The sequence below is a fragment of the Tachyglossus aculeatus genome, chromosome Y4, assembly GCF_015852505.1.
Source record: "Tachyglossus aculeatus isolate mTacAcu1 chromosome Y4, mTacAcu1.pri, whole genome shotgun sequence".
Taxonomy (NCBI): Eukaryota; Metazoa; Chordata; class Mammalia; order Monotremata; family Tachyglossidae; genus Tachyglossus; species Tachyglossus aculeatus.
The window spans coordinates 13,227,032-13,253,545 of record NC_052096.1 but is presented as its reverse complement, the minus strand read 5'-3'; the positions used below and the strand labels follow the sequence as shown (position 1 = coordinate 13,253,545).

At 50.6% G+C, this 26,514-nt stretch overlaps 2 protein-coding genes across 2 annotated transcripts in view; both read left to right on the top strand.

Annotated features, from left to right (window-relative positions):
• Nucleotides 1-7,478: 7,478 nt before the first annotated feature.
• SSR2 (signal sequence receptor subunit 2) lies at nt 7,479-18,490 on the top strand. Its single transcript, XM_038768598.1, has 5 exons — nt 7,479-7,544; nt 10,869-11,134; nt 14,951-15,059; nt 17,991-18,068; nt 18,201-18,490. The coding sequence occupies exons 2-5, from the start codon at nt 10,869-10,871 to the stop codon at nt 18,309-18,311; spliced, it is 564 nt and encodes a 187-aa protein (XP_038624526.1). The 5' UTR covers nt 7,479-7,544; the 3' UTR covers nt 18,312-18,490.
• Nucleotides 18,491-18,629: 139 nt separating this feature from the next.
• ARHGEF2 (Rho/Rac guanine nucleotide exchange factor 2) overlaps nt 18,630-26,514 on the top strand; it is an 87,735-nt gene continuing 79,850 nt past the window's right edge. Inside the window, exons 1-4 of the mRNA XM_038768505.1 lie at nt 18,630-19,018; nt 19,127-19,240; nt 24,791-24,851; nt 24,953-25,140. Of these exons, the coding sequence (XP_038624433.1) occupies nt 18,630-19,018; nt 19,127-19,240; nt 24,791-24,851; nt 24,953-25,140 (752 nt within the window). The remainder of the gene's footprint in view (nt 19,019-19,126; nt 19,241-24,790; nt 24,852-24,952; nt 25,141-26,514) is intronic.

Below are 26,514 nucleotides of genomic sequence, written 5' to 3'. Positions count from 1 at the left end.
GCGCGGGCACGCGGAGCGACGTTAACGACGGTAAGGGCACGTGCGAGGCGCTGACCAGAGGCTAAACGCTGGCACTGGACTAAGCACGGGCGGAGCTCTGGGGGTGGGGGACCGGTTCCTCGCACCCGACACACGAACCTCTCCGCCTCCCCTCGCTCCCACGGTAGTCCGGCCCGGTGGCGGCCTCCCGACTGGGAGAAGCGTCACCCGGGGACCGCGGGAGGTGCGAGCGACGCGCGTATACGCGGGCGGGTGTGTCTGGGTGTCCGTTTTCCCCGTCCGGTCCCGCCCCGCTCCTACCGTGAGATCTGGGAGTATCCGGGACGGCTGCCCCGCGCACGGCACCGGACTGAGCTCTTGGGAGCAAACGGGAGAGCGGAAGACGGGTTCTGGCCCGCAGAGAGATTAGCACGTGCCTCCGGGACGTCCGCGCCTCTCCGCGTGTCCGTCGGCGCGCGCGTCCGAGGACACGTGCGGGTGAACGAGGCCCAGGCCACGGTCCGAGTAAGCGGACGGAGCACGGTCCTGGGACTCCCATCACGCGCCTGCCGTGACCTTGGGCAAGTGGCTTTAGTCTCTGGGCCTCGGTTATCTCATCTGTAAAATGGGGAGTAAGACCGTGAGCCCCACGTGGGACTGTGTCCAACCCGATTACTTTGTATCTACCCGGCGCTTAGCACGGCTAAAAGCTCCACAAATCCCATTTTTGAAAAAAGAAGCGAGAGGGACGGGATCGGGGCTGGCGGAGGAACAAGCTCTGCCCATCCTTCCGGCCTTGGGGACCTCCTCTCCGGGGAGGGACGTCACCGTGGGCATGTGGGGTGGTATGTCAGCCCTCCTAGCCGGAGAGAAACCGAGGCACAAACGCCATTTGTCACAGTCTGCAGCATGGCCGAGCGGAGAGAACCCCAGGCTTGGGTGTCAGAAGGTCATAATAATAATAATAATGGCATTTATTAAGCGCTTACTACGTTCAAAGCACTGGGGAGGTTACAGAGTGATCAGGTTGCCCCACGGGGGGCTCACAGTCTTAATCCCCATTTTACAGATGAGGGAACTGAGGCCCAGAGAAGTGAAGCGCCTCGCCCAAGGTCACACAGCTAACTGGCGGAGCCGGGATTTGAACCCATGACCTCCGGCCCCACAGCCGGCGCTCGCTCCATCGAGCCACGCTGCTTCTCCCAGGTCACGAATTCCCCTCTTGATTCCGCCGCCTTCCCGTTGCGTGACCTCGGGCAGGTCGCTTCTCCGGACCTCAGTTTCCCTTATTTGTAAAAAGGAGGATGGGGACTGGGTCCGGCCTTATTTGCCGGGAGCCGCCCCAGCACCTCGTACGGTGGTTGGCGCGCAGTGTTTAACAAATACCGTAATAATAGTAATTATTCTGCAGCACGCGTGGAAGGAGGGACGGTCCCTGCCGGTCTGCGGAGCGGGTGTGGACGCTCGCGCTCTCTTTTGCGTGCCGGGAGATGGAGAGAGGGGTCCTGCCGTGGGTGGGGTGTTGGTCATCCCGGGGGGGAGCTAAGAGGGAGGTTGGGGTGCCAAGAAGGAGGATAACGTGGGCTGGTGGCCGGGAAGAAGTGACGGGCATCCGTGCTTGGCCGGGGCGCGGCATTCCCGGTTGAAGTGGTGGAAGGGAGGGGTGGGCATTCATTCATTCATTCAGTCGTATTTATTGAGCGCTTACTGTGTGCAGAGGTTGCAGAGTGATCAGGTTGCCCCACGGGGGGCTCACGGTCCTCTTCCCCATTTCACAGACGGGGGAACTGAGGCCCAGAGAAGCGAAGTGCCTTGCCCGAAGTCACACAGCTCACTGGCGGAGCAACGGAGTCCAAGTTGGCAACGTCTGGAGACGGCCCCCGCCCGACAACGGGCTCACGGTCTAGAAGGGGGAGGCAGACAACAAAACAAAAACGTACGGACGGGTGTCAAGTCGTCAGAACAAATAGAAGGGAAGCTAGCTAATTAATGGTGATCATTTTAATGGTAAAAATAGCAACAATTTTAGAATGGACTGAAGCTGAATCAATTAAAAATGGCGTTTGTTAAGCACTCACCGGGCGGCAGGCAATGTTCTAAGCACGGGGGTAATCAGGTTGGACACAGTCCCTGTCCCACCTGTCTACATAATAATAATAATAATAATAATAATAATGTTGGTATTTGTTAAGCGCTTACTATGTGCAAAGCACTGTTCTAAGCGCTGGGGAGTACATGTTTTTGTATTGTTGTCTGTCTCTCCCTTCTAGACTGTGAGCCCGTTGTTGGGTAGGGACCGTCTCTAGATGTTGCCGACTTGTGCTTCCCAAGCGCTTAGTCCAGTGCTCTGCACAGAGTAAGCGCTCAATAAATACGATTGAATGAATGAATGAATGAATCCGGGGCTCATAGTGTTAAACTACATCATCATCATCATCATCAATCGTATTTATTGAGCACTTACAATGTGCAGAACACTGTACTAAGCGCTTGGGAAGTACAAATTGGCAACATATAGAGCCAGTCCCTACCCAACAGTGGGCTCACAGTCTAAAAGGGGGAGACAGAGAACAAAACCAAACATACTAACAAAATAAAATAAACTACAAAAACAGTACACTTCAAAAACAGTAAACTACAAAAACTACAAAAACAGGCACTCCTGGCAGGGGACTGGGCCGGCGGCCGGAGAAGGAGGGACAGGAGGCAGAACAGGCGGCGGGACAGGGTGGGCCCGGAATAATGACGGGGCGGAAGCCATTGGATACCACGGGTCGGCCGGTTTGAGAAGGGACCAATCAATCAATCAATCAATCGTATTTATTGAGCGCTTACTGTGTGCGGAGCACTGTACTGAGCGCTTGGGAAGTCCAAGTTGGCAACGTATAGAGACGGTCCCTACCCAACAGCGGGCTCACAGTCTAAAAGGGGGAGACGGAGAACAAAACCAAACATACTAACAAAATAAAAGAAATAGAATAGATATGTACAAGTAAAATAAATAAATAGAATAATAAATCTGTACAGGCATATATCCATATATACAGGTGCTGTGGGGAAGGGAAGGAGGTAAGATGGGGGGGGATGGAGAGGGGGACGAGGGGGAGAGGAAGGAAGGGGCTCCGTCTGGGAAGGCCTCCTGGACCACTGAGGGCAAGAGGGCAGCTGAGGCCTCTTCATCATTGTCATCAATCGTATTTATTGAGCGCTTACTATGTGCAGAGCACTGGACTAAGCGCTTGGGAAGTACAAATTGGCAACATATAGAGACGGTCCCTACCCAACAGTGGGCTCACAGTCTAAAAGGGGGAGACAGAGAACAAAACCAAACATACTAACAAAATAAAATAAATAGAATAGATATGTACAAGTAAAATAAATAAATAGAATAATAAATATGTACAAACATATATACATATATACAGGTGCTGTGGGGAAGGGAAAGAGGTAAGATGGGGGGGATGGAGAGGGGGACGAGGGGGAGAGGAAGGAAGGGGCTCCGTCTGGGAAGGCCTCCTGGACCACTGAGGGCAAGAGGGCAGCTGAGCCCTCTTCATCATCGTCATCAATCGTATTTATTGAGCGCTTACTATGTGCAGAGCACTGGACTAAGCGCTTGGGAAGTCCAAATTGGCAACATCTAGAGACAGTCCCTACCCAACAGCGGGCTCACAGTCTAAAAGGGGGAGACAGAGAACAAAACCAAACATACTAACAAAATAAAATAAATAGAATAGATATGTACAAGTAAAATAAATAAATAGAATAATAAATATGTACAAACATATATACATATATACAGGTGCTGTGGGGAAGGGAAGGAGGTAAGATGGGGGGGGGATGGAGAGGGGGACGACGGGGAGAGGAAGGAAGGGCTCAGTCTGGGAAGGAGCTGAGCCCTCTTCATCATCATCATCAATCGTATTTATTGAGCGCTTACTATGTGCAGAGCACTGTACTAAGCACTTGGGAAGTACAAATTGCAACATCTAGAGACAGTCCCTACCCAACAGCGGGCTCACAGTCTAAAAGGGGGAGACAGAGAACAAAACCAAACGTACTAACAAAATAAAATAAATAGCCCCTCTTGGTGGGGCCGGGCCTGGGGAAGGGCGGCAGCACGAACTAGCGGATAGAGCACAGGCCTGGGGGTCGGAAGGACCTGAGTTCTAATTCTGCGTGTCTGCTGGGTGGCCTTAGGCAAGTCACTTCACCTCTCTGGGCCTCCATTCCCTCCCCTGTAAAGTGAGGATTAAGACTGGGCGCGCCATGCGGGACAGGGACTGTGTCCGACCGGATTACCTTAGAACTACTACTTCTAGACCGTGAGCCCGCTGTTGGGTAGGGACCGTCTCTCTGGGTTGCCAACTTGGAGTTCCCGAGCGCTTAGTACAGCGCTCTGCACACGGTAAGCGCTCAATAAATACGATTGAATGAATGAATGAACTACCCCGGTGCTTAGAACGGTCCCCAGCACACGGTAAGCGCAAACACCATCAGCATCATCAATCGTATTTATTGAGTGGTTACTGTGTGCAGAGCACTGGACTAAGCGCTTGGGAAGTCCAAGTTGGCAGCACATAGAGACAATCCCTACCCAACAGTGGGCTCACAGTCTAAAAGGGGGAGACGGGAACAAAACTAAACATACTAACAAAATAAAATAAATAGAATAGATATGTACAAGTAAAATAATCAATCAATCAATCAATCATATTTATTGAGCGCTTACTATGTGCAGAGCACTGTACTAAGCGCTTGGGAAGTACAAATTGGCAACACATAGAGACAGTCCCTACCCAGCAGTGGGCTCACAGTCTAAAAGGGGGAGACAGAGAACAGAACCAAACATACCAACAAAATAAAATAAATAGGATAGAAATGTACAAGTAAAATAAATAGAGTAATAAATATGTACAACCATAAATAAATAAATAAACGAGTGATAAATATGTACAAACATATATACAGGTGCTATGGGGAAGGGAAGGAGGTAAGATGGGGGGATGGAGAGGGGGAGAGGAAGGAAGGGGCTCAGTCTGGGAAGGCCTCCTGGAGGAGGTGAGCTCCCCGTAGGGCCTTGAAGGGAGGAAGAGAGCGAGCTACCATGTATATCAAAGCCCAGGCTTGAGAGTCAGAGGGACCTGGGTTCTAATCCTGACTCTGCCACTTGCTCTTTGTGGGCAGGAAAGTCATTGTTTATTGTATTGCGCTTCCCCAAGCACTTAGTACAGTGCTCTGCCATAGGGTAAGCGCTCAATAAATACGATCGAATGAATGAACTTGTCTGCTGTGTGATTCATTCATTCAGTCGTATTTATTGAGCGCTTACTGTGTGCAGAGCATTGTCCTAAGCGCTTGGGAAGTACAAATTGGCAACATCTGGAGACGGTCCCTACCCAACAACGGGCTCACAGTCTAGAAGGGGGAGACAGACAACGAAACAAAACAAGCAGACGGGTGTGAGTACCATCAGAATAAATAGAATTATAGCTATATACACAGCTCTATAAATTGATTATCTCGCACCTCGTCCAGCGCTTAGAACAGCGTCCGGCACATAGCAAGCGCTCGACGGAAACCGTTCTTGAGCAATGACTGTAAGAACGTGTCCCTTATATTGTACTCGCCCAAGCTCTTAGTACAGAGCTCGGCACAAAATAAGCGCCCAGTAAATATGACACTGTTGGGTGGGGACTGTCTCTAGATGTTGCCAATTTGTACTTCCCAAGTGCTTAGTACAGTGCTCTGCACGTAGTGAGCGCTCAATAAATACGATTGATGATGATGATGATGACCTGCTGACTGACTGACACTTCATTTAGCTTCATTAGCTCCGCCAGTTGCCAGCTGTGTGACTTTGGACAAGTCACTGAACTTCTCTGTGCTTCAGTTCCCTCTTCTGTAAAATGGGGATGAAGACTGTGGGCCCCACGTGGGACAACCTGATCGCCTTGTATCGACCCCAGCGCTTAGAACAGTGATTTGCACATAGTAAGCGCTTAACAAATACCATCATCATTATTATTATTATTATTACCCCAGCGCTTAGAACAGTGATTTGCACATAGTAAAAGCTTAACAAATAGAGAAGCAGCGTGGCTCGGCGGAAAGAGCACGGGCTTTGGAGTCAGAGGTCATGGGTTCAAATCCCAGCTCTGCCAATTGTCAGCTGGGTGACTTTGGGCAAGTCACTTAACTTCTCTGGGCCTCAGTTCCCTCATCTGTAAAATGGGGATGAAGACTGTGAGCCCCCGTGGGACAACCAGATCGCCTTGTAACCTCCCCAGCGCTTAGAACAGTGCTTTGCACGTAGTAAGTGCTTAATAAATGCCATTATTATTAACAAATACCATCATTATTATTATTTATTATTCAGCGGGGCCTAAATACAACTGACTGACTTCACTTATTTGGGCCTCAGCGGTAAAACGGGGATTAAGACTGCGCGCCCCACGTGGGACGTGGACTGCGACCAAAGTCATTCATTCAATCGTATTTATTGAGCGCTGACCGTGTGCGGGGCACTGTACTGAGCGCTTGGGAAGTACAAATTGGCAACATCTAGAGATGGTCCCTACCCGACAACGGGCTCACAGTCTAGAAAGGGGAGACAAACAACAAAACGAGCGGACAGGTGTCGGCGCCATCGGAATAAATGGAATTATAGCTCTATACACAGCTTATATAGTTGGATTATCTTGCACCTTGACCGACACCTGTCCGCTTTTTTTGTCGTTTGTCTCCCCCTTTTTCACTGTGAACCCACTGTTGGGTAGGGACTGTCTCTATATGTTTCCAACTTGGACTTCCCAAGCGCTTAGTCCAGTGCTCTGCACGCAGTAAGCGCTCAATAAATACGATGGATTGATTGAGCAGCGTGACTCAGTGGAAAGAGCCCGGGCTTTGGAGTCAGAGATCATAGGTGCGAATCCCGGCTCTGCCACATGTCCGCTGTGTGACCTTGGGTAAGTCACTTCTCTGAGCCTCAGTTTCCTCATCTGTAAAAGGGGGGTGAAGACTGTGAGCCCCACGTGGGGCAACCTCATTACATTGTTTCCCCTCCCCAGCGCTTAGAACAGTGCTTTGCACATAGTAAGTGCTTAACAAATGCCATTATTATTATTGATTCTAGACGGTGAGCCCGCTGTTGGGTAGGGACCATCTCTAGATGTTGCCAATTTGTACTTCCCAAGCGCTCAGTACAGTGCCCTGCACACGGTAAGCGCTCAATAAACACGACTGAATGAATGAATGACAGTCCAGCGCTTAGAACAGTGTCCGGCGCATAGCAAGCGTCGACAGAAAATGTTACAAATAAAGAGGGGAGGGGGAAGATGGCGGCCGAAGGGGGGACTACAACTCCCACAAGGCCCCGCGGCTGGGCCGCGACTTCCGCTCCGCCAGGGCGCTGACTCCGTCTTCCGGTCCGGGTGGCGCGCTTGCGCGGGGGGAGGGGAGGGGCACGCATGCGCGGTGGGTCCGGAGCGGGGAGGGGGGTGTGCGCATGCGCGGAGGGAGCTTGGGCCACGTCGCTGGGGAAAGCAGGCGGCGGTGGGGGGGCGGTAGGTCTGGGAGATGGCTCTCTCTGCCTTCTTTCTGTCTCTCTTCTGTCTCTCTGTCTCTCCTCGTTGTCTCTTCACCTTCTCCACCGTCTCTTGGTGGGCCTGTCTCTCTGCCCTAGGGTCTCCATCTGTCGTCTCCCCCAGGCCTGTCTCTCTTCCCTGTGTCTCTCATCTCCTCCTGTCTCTCCTGTGTGTCTCTGTCTCTCGCCTCCTGCATCTCTCTCTTGTCTCTCGTCTCCTCCTGTGTCTCCCCCACCGCCCAGGCCTGTCTCTCTTCCATGTGTCTCTGACTCTCGACTCCCCAGGCCTGTCTCTCATCTCCTCCTTTATCTCCCCCACCCCCCAGGCCTGTCTCTATTCCCGGTGTCTCTGTCTCTCATCTCCTCCTTTATCTCCCCCACCCCCAGGCCTGTCTCTCTTCCTTGTGTCTCTGACTCTCGACTCCCCCATGCCTGTCTCTCTTCCCTGTGTCTCTGTCTCTCGTCTCCTCCTGTATCTCCCCCACCCCCCAGGCCTATCTCTCTTCCATGTGTCTCTGACTCTCGACTCCCCAGGCCTGTCTCTCATCTCCTCCTTTATCTCCCCCACCCCCAGGCCTGTCTCTCTTCCTTGTGTCTCTGACTCTCGACTCCCCCATGCCTGTCTCTCTTCCCTGTGTCTCTGTCTCTCGTCTCCTCCTGTGTCTCCCCCACCCCCCAGGCCTATCTCTCTTCCATGTGTCTCTGACTCTCGACTCCCCAGGCCTGTCTCTCATCTCCTCCTTTATCTCCCCCACCCCCCAGGCCTGTCTCTCTTCCATGTGTCTCTGACTCTCGACTCCCCAGGCCTGTCTCTCTTCCCTGTGTCTCTGTCTCTCGTCTCCTCCAGTATCTCCCCCACCCCCCATGCCTGTCTTTCTCCTCGGTGTCTCTGTTTCCTGTCTCCTCCAGTATCTCACCCCCGCCACCCCTGTCTCTCTTCCCTGTGTCTATGTCTCTCGCCTCCTGTATCTCCCCCAGGCCTGTCTCTCTTTCCTGTGTCTCTTGTCTCCCGTCTCCTCCTGTATCCCCCCCACCTCCAGGCCTGTCTCTCTTCCATGTGTCACTGTCTCTCGACTCTCCAGGCCTGTCTCTCTTTCCTGTGTCTCTTGTCTCTCGTCTCCTCCTGTATCCCCCCCCCCACCTCCAGGCCTGTCTCTCTTCCATGTGTCACTGTCTCTCGACTCCCCAGGCCTGTCTCTCTTCCATGTGTCTCTGTTTCCTGTCTCCTCCTGTATCCTCCCCCACGCCTGTCTCTCTTCCCTGTGTCTTTGTCTCTCGTCTCCTGTATCTCCCCCATGCTGTCTCTCTTTCCTGTGTCTCTGTCTCTCGTCTTCTCCTGTGTCTTCCCCACCCCCCAGGCCTGTCTCTCTTCCATGTGTCTCTGTCTTTCGACTCCCCAGGACTGTCTCTCTTTCCTGTGTCTCTGTCTCTCATCTCCTCCTGTATCTCCCCCATGCCTGTCTCTCTTCCCTGTGTCTCTTGTCTCTTGTCTCCTCCTGTGTCTCCCCCACCCCCCAGGCCTGTCTCTCTTTCCTGTGTCTCTTGTCTCTCGTCTCCTCCTGTATCTCCCCCATGCCTGTCTCTCTTCCATGTGTTTCTGTCTCTCGACTCCTCCTGTATCTCCCCCATGCCTGTCTCTCTTTCCTGTGTCTCTTGTCTCTCGTCTCCTGTATCTCCCCTATGCTGTCTCTCTTTCATGTGTCTCTGTCTCTCGTCTCCTCCTGTATCTCCCCCAGGCCTGTCTCTCTTTCCTGTGTCTCTTGTCTCTCGTCTCCTCCTGTATCTCCCCCACCCCCCAGGCCTGTCTCTCTTTCCTGTGTCTCTGTCTCTGGACTCCTCCTGTATCTCCTCCACCCCCCACACCTGTCTCTCTTTCCTGTGTCCCTTGTCTCTCGCCTCCTGTATCTCCCCCATGCCTGTCTCTCTTTCCTGTGTCTCTTGTCTCTCACCTCCTGTATCTCCCCCATGCTGTCTCTCTTTCCTGTGTCTCTGTCTTTCGTCTCCTCCTGTATCTCCCCCAGGCCTGTCTCTCTTTCCTGTGTCTCTTGTCTCTCATCTCCTTCTGTACCTCCCCCACCCCCCAGGCCTGTCTCTCTTTCCTGTGTCTCTGTCTCTGGACTCCTCCTATATCTCCTCCACCCCCACACACCTGTCTCTCTTTCCTGTGTCTCTTATCTCTCGTCTCCTCCTATATATCTCCCCCAGGCCTGTCTCTCTTTCCTGTGTCTCTTGTCTCTCGTCTCCTCCTGTGTCTCCCCCACCCCCCATGCCTACCTCTCTTCCCTGTGTCTCTGTCTCTCGTCTCCTCGTGTATCTCCCCCATGCCTGTCTCTCTTCCCTGTGTCTCTGTCTCTCGTCTCCTCCAGTATCTCCCCCAGGCCTGTCTCTCTTTCCTATGTCTCTTGTCTCTCATCTCCTCCTGTATCTCCCCCACCCCCCAGGCCTGTCTCTCTTCCCTGTGTTTCTGTCTCCTCTGTATCTCCTCCACCCCCCATGCCTGTCTCTCTTCCATGTGCCTCCGTCTCTTGACTCTTTCTGTATCCCCCACCCCCCGTGCCCGTCCCTCCTCTCGGTGTCTCTGTCTCTCGTCTCCTCCTGTATCTCCCTCACCCCCCAGGCCTGTCTCTCTTCCATGTGTCTCTGCCTCTCGACTCTTCAGGCCTGGGGGAAGTCTCTGTCTCTCATCTCCTCCTGTATCCTCCGCCCCCCCCCGTGCCTGTCTCTCCTCTCGCTGTCTCATCTCTCATCTCCCCCATTCCTGTCTCTCTTCCCTGTGTCTCTGTCTCTCGTCTCCTCCTGTATCTCCCCCACCCCCCAGGCCTGTCTCTCTTCCCTGTGCCTCTGTCTCTCATCTCCTCCTGTATCCCCCACTCCCCGTGCCTGTCTCTCCTCTCGATGTCTCGTCTCTCATCTCCCCCATGCCTGTCTCTCTTCCCTGTGTCTCTGTCTCTCATCTCCTTCTGTATCTCCCCCATGCCTGTCTCTTCCTCTCGATTCCTCCTGTATCCCCCACCCACCCCCCGTGCCCGTCTCTCCTCTCGGTGTCTCCATCGCTCGACTCCCCCTGTGTCTCTCCCACCCCCCATTCTTGTCTCTGTCTCTCATCTCCCGCTCCCCCCAACCCGTGGCCGTCTCTCCACCGGCCGTGTCCGTGTTTCAACGTGGCCGTCCTTGTGTTTGTGTCTCCCCCTTGCTTCCTGAGCGTCTCCGCGTCTGGGGGTACCTCTCTCCCCGCCCCTCAGACACCCCCCCTGCACTCTGCCCACCCATTGATGGTCAGCCTGTCCGTGTTTTTCCCCCGCAGATGAAGCTCCTGGCGTTGTCGGCTCTGGCCCTGCTGGCCCTCCTGTCCGGCGCCCGCGGTGAGGAGGGAGGCGCCCGGCTGCTGGCCTCCAAGTCGCTCCTCAACCGGTACGCGGTGGAGGGCAAAGACCTGACCCTGCAGTACAACATCTACAACGTCGGCTCCAGCGCCGCCTTGGACGTGGAGCTGACCGACGACTCCTTCCCCCCGGAAGACTTCGGCATCGTCTCCGGGATGCTCAACGTCAAGTGGGACCGGATCGCCCCGTATCCTTTCTCCGGCGTCCCCGGGGAAGGCCACCCCGCAGCCGGCGGGGGCGGAGGGCTGGACGGGAGAGGGGCTTACTCTGCACGCAGTAAGCGCTCGATAAATCCGATGGATGAAGGCTGAGTTACGGGGAGGAGGAGGTGTCCGGCTGGGGGGCCCTCATTCATTCATTCCATCGTATTTAGTGAGCGCTTACTGTGCGCAGCCTGTGACCCCGCTGTTGGGTAGGGACCGTCTCCAAACTGGTACTTCCCAAGCGCTTAGTCCGGTGCTCTGCACACAGCAAGCGCTCAATAAATACGATTAAATGAGTGCAGAGCAATCAATCAATCGTATTTATTGAGCGCTTACTGTGTGGAGAGCACTGTACCAAGCACTACATTCTACTATTCAAGCACTTGATCCCTGCAGTCAGGAGACAGGTCTACCACCTCTGTTGTATTGAATGATCCCAAGAATCAATCAATCAATCATATTTATTGAGCGCTTACTATGTGCAGAGCACTGTACTAAGCGCTTGGGAAGTCCAAGTTGGCAACATATAGAGACAGTCCCTACCCAACAGTGGGCTCACAGTCTAAAAGGGGGAGACAGAGAACAAAACCAAGCATACTAACAAAATAAAATAAATAGAATAGATAGGTACAAGTAAAACAAATAAATAGAGAAATATGTACAAACATATATACAGGTGCTGTGGGGAAGGGAAGGAGGTAAGATGGGGGGATGGAGAGGGGGATGAGGGGGAGAGGAAGGAAGGGGCTCAGTCTGGGCACTGTACTAAGCGCTTGGGAAGTACAGGTCAGCAACATATAGTCTTTTAGACTGTGAGCCCACTGTTGGGTAGGGACTGTCTCTATATGTTGCCAACTTGTACTTCCCAAGCGCTTAGTCCAGTGCTCTGCACACAGTAAGCGCTCAGTAAATACGATCGATTGATATAGAGCCGGTCCCAACACCGGGCTCACGGTCTAGAAGGGGCTTAGAACAGCGCTTTGCACACAGTAAGCGCCTAATAAATGCCATCATTATTATAAGGGGGAGACAGACAACAGAACGAAACGTGGAGACGTGTGACGGATAAACATGTGTCTATTTGTCGAAATGAATCAATTTAGAATATAAAATTATAAGATACGTATAACGTCCTCTGCATTCAAAGACGCTAGTGGTGAAATTCATATTTGTGTGTGAGGTTGGAAAGGGCAACGCAAGAACCCAACCTCATCGTGCACAAAAACGTCTGTTGTTGTTTTAGTAAGTTTAATATTTCCAGCAGTTGGTGTTATTTTTTCTTTTGTCTCCATGCCTCTAACTCTTAAGTTTTTTTTTACTGAAAAGAGTCGTTCTTTTCATGTCTATTACCGTGTCATTGGCCAGTGTACTGCCTAGGTAACAACCCTGTGGCAGCATTTGACTCTCTGTTCCCAACATATAATAATAATAATAATAACGATGGCATTTATTAAGCGCTTACTACGTGCAAAGCACTGTTCTAAGCACTGGGGAGGTTACAAGGTGATCAGGTTGTCCCACGGGGGGCTCACAGTCTTAACCCCCATTTTCCAGACGAGGTAACTGAGGCCCCAAGTCACCCAGCTGACAATTGGCAGAGCCGGGATTTGAACCCGTGACCTCTGACTCCAAAGCCTGTGCTCTTTCCGCCGAGACACGCTGCTTCCGTGTTTTTGGTTGTTTTTCTGGCTTCCCTGGGGCCAGCTGGTACATCTCCTCAGTTTTCTTTAGGATGATCATCAATCAATCAATCAGTTGTATTGATTGAGCACTTACTGGGTGCAGAGCACTGTACTAAGCGCTTGGGAAGTCCAAGTTGGCAACATAGAGAGATGGTCCCTACCCAATAGCGGGCTCGCAGTCTAGAAGGGGGAGACAGAGAGCAAAACAAAACATATTAACAAAATAAAATAAATGGAATAGATATGTACAAGTTCTCAAGTTCATCAGTTCAGTCCCCTCATCCCCCTCTCCATCCCCCCATCTTACCTCCTTCCCCTCCCCACAGCACCTGTATATATGTTTGTACATATTTATTACTCTATTTTACTTGTGCATATCTATTCTATTTATTTTATTTTGTTAGTATGTTTGGTTTTGTTCTCCGTCTCCCCCTTTTAGACTGTGAGCCCACTGTTGGATAGGGACCGTCTCTATATGTTGCCAACTTGTACTTCCCAAGCACTTAGTCCAGTGCTCTGCACACAGTAAGCGCTCAATAAAGACGATTGATTCATTGATAACTCTATTTTACTTGTGCATATCTATTCTATGTATTTTATTTTGTTAGTATGTTTGGTTTTGTTCTCTGTCTCCCCCTTTTAGACTGTGAGCCTACTGTTGGGTAGGGACTGTCTCTATAATAATAATAATATTGGCATTTGTTAAGGGCTTACTATAATAATAATAATAATGTTGGCATTTGTTAAGCGCTTACTATGTGCAAAGCACTGTTCTAAGCGCTCGGGGGATACAAAGTGATCAGGTTGTCCCACGTGGGGCTCACTTTAGTAATCCTCATTTTACAGCTGAGGAAACTGAGGCTCAGAGAAGTTAAGTGACTTGCCCAAGGTCACACAGCAGACATGTGGCGGAGCCGGGATTCGAACCCATGACCTCTGACTCCCAAGCCCGTGCTTTTCCCACTGAGTCTCTATATGTTGCCAACTTGTACTTCCCAAGCGCTTAGTCCAGCGCTCTGCACACAGTAAGCGCTCAGTAAATATGATTGATTGATTGACAGACAATTGGCAGAGCCGGGACTTGAACCCATGACCTCTGACTCCAAAGCCTGTGCTCTTTCCGCCGAGCCACGCCGCTTCTGTGTTTTTGGTGGTTTTTCTGGCTTCCCTGGGGCCAGCTGGTATATCTCCTCAACTCCATCCCCCCCATCTTACCTCTTTCCCTTCCCCACAGCACCTGTATATATGTATATATGTTGGTACATATTTTTTACCCTATTTATTTATTTTATTTGTACATATCTATTCTATTTATTTTATTTTGTTAGTACGTTTGGTTTTGTTCTCCATCTACCCCTTTTAGACTGTGAGCCCACTGTTGGGTAGGGACTGTCTCTGTATGTTGCCAATTTGGACTTCCCAAGCGCTTAGTCCAGTGCCCTGCACACAGTAAGCGCTCAATAAATACGAATGATGATGATGAGGACTGTCTCTATATGTTGCCAACTTGGACTTCCCAAGCGCTTAGTCCAGTGCCCTGCACACAGTAAGCGCTCAATAAATACGAATGATGATGATGATGACCGTCTCTATATGTTGCCAGCTTGTGCTTCCCAAGCGCTTAATCCAGTGCTCTGCACACAGTAAGCGCTCAATAAATACGAATGATGATGATGATGACCGTCTCTATATGTTGCCAACTTGTGCTTCCCAAGCGCTTAGTCCAGTGCCCTGCACACAGTAAGCGCTCAATAAATACGAATGATGATGATGATGACCGTCTCTATATGTTGCCAGCTTGTGCTTCCCAAGCGCTTAATCCAGTGCTCTGCACACAGTAAGCGCTCAATAAATACGAATGATGATGATGATGACCGTCTCTATATGTTGCCAACTTGTGCTTCCCAAGCGCTTAATCCAGTGCTCTGCACACAGTAAGCGCTCAATAAATACGATTGATTGATTGATTGATTGATTGATTGACAACGCCCGGCTTAGTCGGTGAAACAGGCCCCGGTGTCGTGGGCTGGCGGAGGGGCAGCCGTGTCCGGGTTTGCGCGCGGGTGCCCGTCCCCTCCCGGCCCGCCGTTGCCCTTGACCGCTTGCCCCGGCCCCCAGGGCCAGCAACGTCTCCCACACGGTGGTCCTCCGGCCGCTGCAGGCCGGCTACTTCAACTTCACCTCGGCCACCGTCACCTACCTGAGCCAGGAGGAGGGGCCCGTCGTGGTGAGTCCCATACGTGCCCGCAGTCGTTTCCTTCAACACCGGTCGCATCCTATCCAGGACGGAAACGCACTGTAGACAGGAGGTTCCCAATCTTTCGGCAGCACTCTCGCCAAATCTAATAGTAAAACGGAGGAGTGAAAAAACATGTTTGGGAGTCTTAAAGGATGCTTCAAAATTCTTAGCAGCACTGGGACTTCAGAATGATTTAATTCTGTATATATGTATATATATGCATATATACATATGTATATGTATATGTACATATACATATGTATATGTACATATGTATATGTACATATACATATGTATGTGTATATATACATATGTACATGTACATATACACATGTATATATACATATATACAGAATTAAATCATTCTGAAGTCCCAGTGCTGCATACATATGTATGTGTATATATACATATGTATATGTATATATACATATGTGTGTGTATATGTGTACCTGTATATGTACATATGTATATATACATATGTATATGTATATATACATATGTATGTGTATATACATATATACAGAATTAAATCATTCTGAAGTCCAAGTGCTGCATACATATGTATGTGTATATATACATATGTATGTGTATACGTGTACCTGTATATGTACATATGTATATATACATATGTATATGTATACATATGTATATGTATATATACATATGTATGTGTATATATACATATGTATGTGTATATATACATATGTATGTGTATATATACATATATATACATATATACAGAATTAAATCATTCTGAAGTCCCAGTGCTGCATACATATGTATGTGTATATATACATATGTATATGTATATATACATATGTATGTGTATATATACATATGTATGTGTATATATACATATGTATACATATATATATACATATGTATATGTATATATCCCCCTTTTAGACTGTGAGCCCACTGTTGGGTAGGGACCGTCTCTAGATGTTGCCAATTTGTACTTCCCAAGCTCTTAGTACAGTGCTCTGCACATAGTAAGCGCTCACTAAATACGATTGATGATGATGATATATGTTTGTACATATTTATTACTCTATTTTACCCATACGTATCTATTCTATTTATTTTATTTTGTTAGTATGTTTGGTTTTGTCTCCCCCTTTTAGACTGTGAGCCCCCTGTTGGGTAGGGACCGTCTCTAGATGTTGCCAATTTGGACTTCCCAAGCGCTTAGGACAGTGCTCTGCACACAGGAAGCGCTCAATAAATACGATTGATGATGATGATGATGATACATGCCTACAGTCATTTCCTTCAACACCGGTCACATTCTGTCCAGGACAGAAATGCACTGTAGGGACTGTCTCTAGATGTTGCCAATTTGGACTTCCCAAGCGCTTAGTCCAGTGCTCTGCACACAGTAAGCGCTCAATAAATACGATTGATGATGATGATGATACATGCCTACAGTCATTTCCTTCAACACCGATCACATTCTATCCAGGACAGAAACGCACTGTAGAAAGGAGGTTCCCAATCTTTCGGCAGCCTTCTCGCCAAATCTAATAGTAAAACGGAGGAGTGAAAAAACATGTTTGTGAGTCTTAAAGGATGCTTCAAAATTCTTAGCAGCACTTGGACTTCAGAATGATTTAATTCTGTATATATGTATATATATGTATATATACATATGTATATGTATATATCCCCCTTTTAGACTGTGAGCCCACTGTTGGGTAGGGACTGTCTCTAGATGTTGCCAATTTGGACTTCCCAAGTGCTTAGTCCAGTGCTCTGCACATAGTAAGCGCTCAATAAATACGATTGATGATGATGATATATGTTTGTACATATTTATTACTCTATTTTACCCGTACGTATCTATTCTATTTTATTTTGTTAGTATGTTTGGTTTTGTCTCCCCCTTTTAGACTGTGAGCCCACTGTTGGGTAGGGACCGTCTCTAGATGTTGCCAGTTTGGACTTCCCAAGCACTTAGTCCAGTGCTCTGCACACAGTAAGCGCTCAATAAATACAATTGATGATGATGATACATACCTACAGTCATTTCCTTCAACACCGGTCACATCCTATCCAGGACAGAAACGCACTGTAGAAAGGAGGTTCCCAATCTTTCGGCAGCCTTCTCGCCAAATCTAATAGTAAAACGGAGGAGTGAAAAAACATGTTTGTGAGTCTTAGAGGATGCTTCAAAATTCTTAGCAGCACTTGGACTTCAGAATGATTTAATTCTGTATATATGTATATATACATATGTATCATCATCAATCGTATTTATATGTATATATGTATATATCCCCGTTTTAGACTGTGAGCCCACTGTTGGGTAGGGACTGTCTCTATATGTTGCCAATTTGGACTTCCCAAGCGCTTAGTACAGTGCTCTGCACACAGTAAGCGCTCAATAATACGATTGATGATAATGATGATATATGTTTGTACATATTTATTACTCTTTATTTTACCTGTACTTATTCTATTTATTTTATTTTGTTAGTATGTTTGGTTTTGTCTCCCCCTTTTAGACTGTGAGCCCACTGTTGGGTAGGGACCGTCTCTGGATGTTGCCAGTTTGGACTTCCCAAGCGCTTAGTCCAGTGCTCTGCACACAGTAAGCGCTCAATAATACGATTGATGATAATGATGATGATATATGTTTGTACATATTTATTACTCTTTATTTTACCTGTACTTATTCTATTGATTTTATTTTGTTAGTATGTTTGGTTTTGTCTCCCCCTTTCAGACTGTGAGCCCACAGTTGGGTAGGGACCGTCTCTAGATGTTGCCAGTTTGGACTTCCCAAGCGCTTAGTCCAGTGCTCTGCACACAGTAAGCGCTCAGTAAATACGATTGATGATGATGATGACGATCGCGCTCCCGGGCCGACGACGGTCCCCCCCACCGCGGTGACCTCCCTCTCCATCCTCCCTCTCCTAGGTGGGCTTCACCAGCGCCCCCGGCCAGGGCGGGATCCTAGCGCAGCGGGACTTTGACCGGCGGTTTTCTCCACACTTCGTACGCATCCCCCCGTCGTCCGCGGGGCCGGGGGGGGGGGGTGGGACGCGGGGCCCGGCGCGGGTGGGAGAGGCGGGTTTTCCGGTCCCCGTGCCCCCCCTCCCCACTGAAACCTGCTCCGTTTCCCCGCAGCTGGACTGGACGGCGTTTGGAGTCATGACCCTGCCTTCCATCGGCATCCCCCTGCTGCTGTGGTTCTCCAGTAAGCGGAAATACGACACCCCCAAGCCCAAGAAGAACTGAGCTCCGCGGCCCCTCGGACCACCCGCCCCGTGGACGCTTGGCCCTTGGGACCAGACCCCCCGCGCCCCTCCGTCCCCCGCTGCCGTTGACCACCTGGGGAAGAGCTGGTGGGCCGGGGGGGAACCGGTGCCAGGGCTGGCCCTGCCTTTCTTTTCTAATAAAACGGACGACAGCCGCCACGCGCTCGCCTGCCCGCCTCTCTTCGTTGGGCCTCGCCCGGCGTGGACGGAGCGCCCGCGGCCCGGCTTGGACCGACACGGTGCGGGAACGGGAGCTGGGGGCCCGGCGGCGGGAGCCACCGGCGTCCCGGGGCCGGGAATGCCAGCGCTGCGGGCGGGGGGGAAGGCCAACAAGGGCGCCTTTTGTTCTCCTGTTCTCCCACCCCCGCGGGCCGCTGCCACCCGGCCGCCCGCCCGGCGGGGCAGGATGAAGCGGACATGGCGGCAGAGGGAAGAGCAGGGTGGGGCGGCCCTGGGCCGCCTCACCGCCCTCCTGCGAGGGCTGCGACTGAGCCAGGTCAGGGGGCCGGGGCATCCCGGGGTCGGACCACTGCCCCACTACCCCCCGGGCCCGACCCCACCGAGGGGCCGGCTGGGCCCGGAGGCCGAGACCCCTGGGGCCCCACGGGGCGGGCACCAGCCGGGAGCCGGATGGTGGCCTTTGCCCAAGGAGCCAGCGGGCTCCCAAGGGGTTAAAGGTCCTCTGGGGTGGGTGTGGTGGGGCGGAGAGGGAGGTGGAGCCCGGGCACCCAGACCCCAAACTGGGCCACCCCGGGGTTCCCTCAGCACCCCCAGGACCCCCCTTTCTCCGCTCAGCGGGCACACGGACTCGGTAGCCACCCACTCCGCACCGCTGCCCGCGGTCCCCCACCCCGACGCCACCCGGGGTCCCTTCCCTCCCCCTGCCCTCCGCCGGGCTTCTGCAGACGGGTGAGCCCCCTCCAAGAGTGACGCGGGGGGACGGGGGATGCTCTGAAGGAGCAGAGCTGAAAGGTGCTTGGAGATCCGCGGTCGGTGGCAAGGGGGACCACCCGTTGGTTTCTCCCTTGGGGCCCGTGTCCCTTCCCCCGGAAAGGCCAGAGTCCCCAGGTGTGGCACTTGGGTGCTCTAAGCAGCCTCACCCCTTTGGCACCCGCAGGGTATTGCCGGGATCCTAGCAGGTGAGAGGATTCATTCATTCAGTCGTATTTATTGAGCGCTTACTGGGTGCAGAGCACTGTACTAAGCGCTTGGGATGGGCAAGTTGGCAACATTCGGCTCCCCGGGGGGCCAGGGACCCCCCGTCTAACCCCTGGGAATGTGTCTGCCCCTGGGCAGAGGCCGGGGAAGGAAGCCGTGAGGGGGCAAACGCGGGGACCATCGTGACACCTGTCTCCGTGTTTCATCTTGTCGTCCGTCTCCCCCTTCCAATCAATCAATCAATCGTATTTATTGAGCGCTTACCGTGTGCAGAGCACTGTACTAAGCGCTTGGGAAGTCCAAGGTGGCGACATATAGAGACGGTCCCGACCCAACAACGGGCTCACAGTCTAGACTGTGAGCCCGTTGTTGGGTCGGGACCGTCTACCTGTTGCCGACGTGTCCTTCCCGAGCGCTTAGTACAGTGCTCTGCACACAGTAAGCGCTCAATAAATACGATTGAGTAATACGATTATGTAATAAATACGATTGATTTATTGGGTAAGCGCCCAATAAACACGACTGAATGAATGACCAGGGCAGTAGGAGAAGAGACCCTGTATATATGTAGATACGTTTGTACATATTTATTACTCTATTTTACTTGTACATATCTATTCTATTTATTTTCTTAGTACGTTTGGTTTTGTTCTCTGTCTCCCCCTTTTAGACCGTGAGCCCACTATTGGGTAGGGCCCGTGTCTAGATGTTGCCAACTTGGACTTCCCAAGCGCTTAGTCCAGTGCCCTGCACACAGTAAGCGCTCAATAAATCCGATTGATTGATTTTATTTTGTTAATATGTTTGGTTTTGTTCTCTGTCTCCCCCTTCTAGACTGTGAGCCCACTGTTGGGTAGGGACTGCCTCTATATGTTGCCAACTTGGACTTCCCAAGCGCTTAGTCCAGTGCTCTGCACACAGTAAGCGCTCAATAAATCCGATTGATTGATTGATTGATTGACCCCAGACTGCCAGCATGGAGGCAGGCGGGGGTGGATGAAATCACCTCCGATTCAACTTCCCCTTTCATGCCTTGTTTTGGCCCAAATGGCTCCCGTTCCCTGCCAGGAAGGAGGAAGTCAGTCAGGAGCCGGAATTAACTTCCCTCTCCTCCCCGCGGATTCCCCGCGGATTCCTGGAGGTCAGCGCGGCTAGCCCCCTGCCTCCCCATTCATTCATTCATTCATTCAATCGTATTTATTGAGCGCTTCCTGTGTGCCGAGCACTGCACTAAGCGCTTGGGAAGCCCAAGTTGGCAACGCGTAGAGACGGTCCCGGCCCAACAGCGGGCTCACGGTCTAGAAGGGGGAGACGGGGAACAAAACTAAACATATTCACAAAATAAAATAAACTTTAAAAATAAACTCACCTCCATCCTATCTATCCTTCCTCTGCCCCTCTTTGGGAGGTCGGGGGGGAGGCCCTAGAGGGTCAGAAGGGTCAAAGGGCGAAAAGACGGAGCCGCGTATGCTCCGGACGGCTGGAGGAAGAGGAAGTTGATTTCTTTTTTACCGGTATCCAATATTTACGAGGTATCAGACGCTCTACTAAGCGCTGGGGTAGATACAAGATAATCGAGTCCCACGTGGGACTCCCGGTCTTAATCCCCATTTTTCAGGTGAGGTAGCTGAGGCCCAGAGGAGCTAAGCGACTACCCCGGGGTCACACAGCAAAGTGCCCTTCTACGCGTTTCGTCTTGTTTGTCTCCCCCACTTCTAGGCCGCGAGCCCGTTGTTGCGTAGGGACCGACTCTATGGGTTGCCAACTTGTGCTTCCCAAGCGCTTAGTACAGTGCTCTGCATATAGTAAGCGCTCGATAAATACGATTGATGATGATGATGATGACCTTGGCCTGGGAAAAGAGCCGGCAGGGCCGTCCTGAGCATTTAATAATAATAATGATGGCGTTTATTAAGCGCTTACTATGTGCAGAGCGCTGGTCCGAGCGCTGGGGAGGTTACAAGGTGATCAGCTTGTCCCATGGTGGGGCTCGCAGTCTTCATCCCCATTTTCCAGATGAGGGAACTGAGGCCCAGAGAAGTGACTCGCCCGAAGTCGGGATTCGAACCCACGACCTCTGACTCCAAAGCCCGGGCTGTTTCCACTGAGCCCCGCTGCTTCTCCCTGAACCAAGGCGAGGGGACGGAGGGTGAGGCCGGATCCGCCACCCACGGGGAGAGTCCTGAGATCGTCATCATCATCATCAATTGTATTTATTGAGCGCTTACTATGTACAGAGCACTGTACTATGCGCTTGGGAAGTACAAATTGGCAACATCTAGAGACAGTCCCTACCCAACAGTGGGCTCACAGTCTAAAAGGGGGAGACAGAGAACAAAACCAAACATACTCACAAAATAAAATAAATAGGATAGATATGTACAAGTAAAATAAATAAATAGAGTAATAAATATGTACAAGCATATATCCATATATACAGGTGCTGTGGGGAAGGGAAGGAGGTAAGATGGGGGGGATGGAGAGGGGGACGAGGGGGAGAGGATCATCATCAATTGTATTTATTGAGCACTTACTACGTGCAGAGCACTGTACTAAGCGCTTGGGAAGTACAAATTGGCGCAATTTGTACAATTTGTACAATTGGTACAATTGGCTTGATCGATCGATCAATCAATCAAGCGATGGTATTGAGAAGCAATACCAATATATACCTGTATATACGTATCTATGTCTGTACATATTTATTACTCTATTTATTTTACTTGTACATATCTATTCTATTTATTTTATTGTGTTAGTGTGTTTGGTTTTGTTCTCTGTCTCCCCCTTTTAGACTGTGAGCCCGCTGGTGGGTAGGGACTGTCTCACTTGGACTTCCCAAGCGCTTAGTCCAGTGCTCTGCACACAGTAAGCGCTCAATAAATACGATTGATTGATTGATTGATGGAGAAGCAGCGGGGCTCAGAGGAAAGAGCCCGGGATTGGGAGTCGGAGGTCGTGGGTTCTAATCCTGCTGTGTGACTTTGGGCGAGTCACTTCACTTCCCTGTGCCTCAGTGACCTCACCTGTCAAATGGGGATTAAGACCGGGAGCCCCATGGGGGACAACCTGATCACCTTGGATCTACTCCAGCGCTTAGAATAGTGCTTCCCTTCCCCACAGCACCTGTATATATGTATATATGGTTGTACATATTTATTACTCCATTTATTTATTTCTTTATTTTACTTGTACATATCTATTCTATTTATTTTATTTTGTGAGTATGTTTGGTTTTGTTCTCTGTCTCCCCCTTTTAGACTGTGAGCCCACTGTTGGGTAGGGCCCGTCTCTATATGTTGCCAACTTGGACTTCCCAAGCGCTTAGTCATCATCATCATCATCATCAATCGTATTTATTGAGCGCTTACTGTGTGCAGAGCACTGGACTAAGCGCTTGGGAAGTCCAAGTTGGCAACATAGAGAGACGGTCCCTACCCAACAGTGGGCTCACAGTCTAAAAGGGGGAGACAGAGAACAAAACCAAACATACTAACAAAATAAAATAAATAGAATAGATATGTACAAATAAAATAAATAGAGTAATAAATATGCTTAGTCCAGTGCTCTGCACACAGTAAGCGCTCAATAAATACGATTGATTGATTGATTGATTGACTGTCTCTACATGTTGCCAACTTGGACTTCCCAAGCGCTTAGTCCGGCGCTCTGCACCCAGTAAGCGCTCCATAAATACGATTGATTGATTGATTGACTGTCTCTACATGTTGCCAACTTGGACTTCCCAAGCGCTTAGTCCGGCGCTCTGCACCCAGTAAGCGCTCAATAAATACGATTGATTGATTGATTGACTGTCTCTACATGTCGCCAACTTGGACTTCCCAAGCGCTTAGTCCGGCGCTCTGCACACAGTAAGCGCTCCATAAATACGATTGATTGATTGATTGACTGTCTCTACATGTCGCCAACTTGGACTTCCCAAGCGCTTAGTCCAGTGCTCTGCACACAGTAAGTGCTCAATAAATACGATTGATTGATTGATTGATTGACCGTCTCTACATGTTGCCAACTTGGACTTCCCAAGCGCTTAGTCCAGCGCTCTGCACACAGTAAGCGCTCAATAAATACGATTGATTGATTGATTGATTGATTGACCGTCTCTACATGTTGCCAACTTGGACTTCCCAAGCGCTTAGTCCGGTGCTCCGCACCCAGTAAGCGCTCAATAAATACGATTGATTGATTGATTGACCGTCTCTACATGTTGCCAACTTGTCCTTCCCAAGCGCTTAGTCCGGCGCTCCGCACCCAGTAAGCACTCAATAAATACGATTGATTGATTGATTGACCGACCATCTCTACATGTCTCCAACTTGTCCTTCCCAAGCGCTTAGTCCGGCGCTCTGCACCCAGTAAGCGCTCAATAAATACGATTGATTGATTGATTGATTGATTGACTGTCTTTACATGTTGCCACCTTGGACTTCCCAAGCGCTTAGTCCGGTGCTCCGCACCCAGTAAGCGCTCAATAAATACGATTGATTGATTGATTGATTGACCGTCTCTACATGTTGCCAACTTGTCCTTCCCAAGCGCTTAGTCCGGCGCTCCGCACCCAGTAAGCACTCAATAAATACGATTGATTGATTGATTGACCGACCATCTCTACATGTCTCCAACTTGTCCTTCCCAAGCGCTTAGTCCGGCGCTCTGCACCCAGTAAGCGCTCAATAAATACGATTGATTGATTGATTGATTGATTGACTGTCTTTACATGTTGCCACCTTGGACTTCCCAAGCGCTTAGTCCGGTGCTCCGCACCCAGTAAGCGCTCAATAAATACGATTGATTGATTGATTGATTGACCGTCTCTACATGTTGCCAACTTGTCCTTCCCAAGCGCTTAGTCCGGCGCTCCGCACCCAGTAAGCACTCAATAAATACGATTGATTGATTGATTGACCGACCATCTCTACATGTCTCCAACTTGTCCTTCCCAAGCGCTTAGTCCGGCGCTCTGCACCCAGTAAGCGCTCAATAAATACGATTGATTGATTGATTGATTGATTGACTGTCTTTACATGTTGCCACCTTGGACTTCCCAAGCGCTTAGTCCGGCGCTCCGCACCCAGTAAGCGCTCAATAAATACGATTGATTGATTGATTGATTGACTGTCTCTAGATGTTGCCAACTTGGACTTCCCAAGCGCTTAGCCCGGCGCTCCGCACCCAGTAAGCGCTCAATCAATACGATTGATTGATTGATTGACTTGGATTACTAGGGAAGGGGAGGTTGGGGGACGGAAAGCGGAGCTCCGCGCCGGACCCCCGCGCCCGCAGACTGCATTCCGGCCCTTCTCGAGGGCCCTTGTGGATCTCCCAGGCCTCCTCGAGGGCGGCAGTGGGGCGGGAAGAGGGGGAGCTCACTGGAATTTGGGTTGGGACCGGGGTGGGGGGAGTCTAGCCTGAGTCCCGCCTATCTCCGCTCTCCCCCCGATCTAGGTTGCCCCCATGACCAGTGTGGTCTCGGAGGCCTTCCTGGAAGGGGCGGGCGGGGGGCTGCCCAGCCCCACCGCCCCAGAGGAGGAACCGGCCGAGGAAGAAGAAGAAGAGGAGGACGACGACGACCGCGAGGCCCAGGACGCTTTCCGCCGCCACAGCTGGGGGCCGGGCCGGGACCCCACTTTTGGGTAAGACCCCCTCGCCCCAGAAGGAGGGACTATCAATCAATCAATCAATCAATCAATCGTATTTATCGAGCGCTTACTGTGTGCAGAGCACTGGACTAGAGAAGCAGCGTGGCTCAGTGGAAATCAATCAATCAATCAATCAATCCCCCCTTTTAGACTGTCCCCCCCCCCCCCCCCCCCCCCCCCCCCCCCCCCGCTTTTAGACTGTGAGCCCACTGTTGGGTAGGGACCGTCTCTACATGTTGCCAATTTGTACTTCCCAAGCGCTTAGTACAGTGCTCTGCACATAGTAAGCGCTCAATAAATACGATTGATGATGATGATGATGATGACTAGAGAAGCCGCATGGCTCAGTGGAAATCAATCAATCAATCAATCGTATTTATCGAGCGCTTACTGTGTGCAGAGCACTGGACTAGAGAAGCAGCGTGGCTCAGTGGAAATCAATCAATCAATCGTATTTATCGAGCGCTTACTGTGTGCAGAGCACTGGACTAGAGAAGTAGCGTGGCTCAGTGGAAATCAATCAATCAATCAATCATATTTATCGAGCGCTTACTGTGTGCAGAGCACTGGACTAGAGAAGCAGCGTGGCTCAGCGGAAATCAATCAATCAATCGTATTTATGGAGCGCTTACTGTGTGCAGAGCACTGGACTAGAGAAGCAGCGTGGCTCAGTGGAAATCAATCAATCAATAATAATAATGGCATTTATTAAGCGCTTACTATGTGCAGAGCACTGTTCTAAGCACTGGGGAATTTACAAAGTGATCAGGTTGTCCCACGTGGGGCTCACAGTCTTCATCCCCATTTTACAGATGAGGGAAGTGAGGCCCAGAGAAGTTAAGTGACTTGCCCAAAGTCACACAGTTGACAAGTGGTGGAGCCGGGATTCGAACCCATGACCTCTGACTCCAAAGCCCGGGCTTTTTCCACTGAGCCACGCTGCTTCTCTATCAATCGTATTTATGGAGCGCTTACTGTGTGCAGAGCACTGGACTAGAGAAGCAGTGTGGCTCAGTGGAAATCAATCAATCAATCAATCGTATTTATCGAGCGCTTACTGTGTGCAGAGCACTGGACTAGAGAAGCAGTGTGGCTCAGTGGAAATCAATCAATCAATCGTATTTATTGAGCGCTTACTGTGTGCAGAGCACTGGACTAGAGAAGCAGCGTGGCTCAGTGGAAATCAATCAATCAATCAATCGTATTTATGGAGCGCTTACTGTGTGCAGAGCACTGGACTAGAGAAGCAGCGTGGCTCAGTGGAAATCAATCAATCAATCAATCGTATTTATTGAGCGCTTACTGTGTGCAGAGCACTGGACTAAGCGCTTGGGAAGTCCAAGTTGGCAACATAGAGAGACAGTCCCT

Bases quoted from the DNA above. Each gene is read 5' to 3' on its own strand.
- SSR2 (XM_038768598.1), top strand. From the start codon at position 10,869: ATGAAGCTCCTGGCGTTGTCGGCTCTGGCCCTGCTGGCCCTCCTGTCC. The intron at 11,135-14,950 runs GTATCCTTTCTC...CCCGGCCCCCAG, and splicing joins AAGTGGGACCGGATCGCCCC to GGCCAGCAACGTCTCCCACA. The intron at 15,060-17,990 runs GTGAGTCCCATA...TCCCTCTCCTAG, and splicing joins AGGAGGAGGGGCCCGTCGTG to GTGGGCTTCACCAGCGCCCC.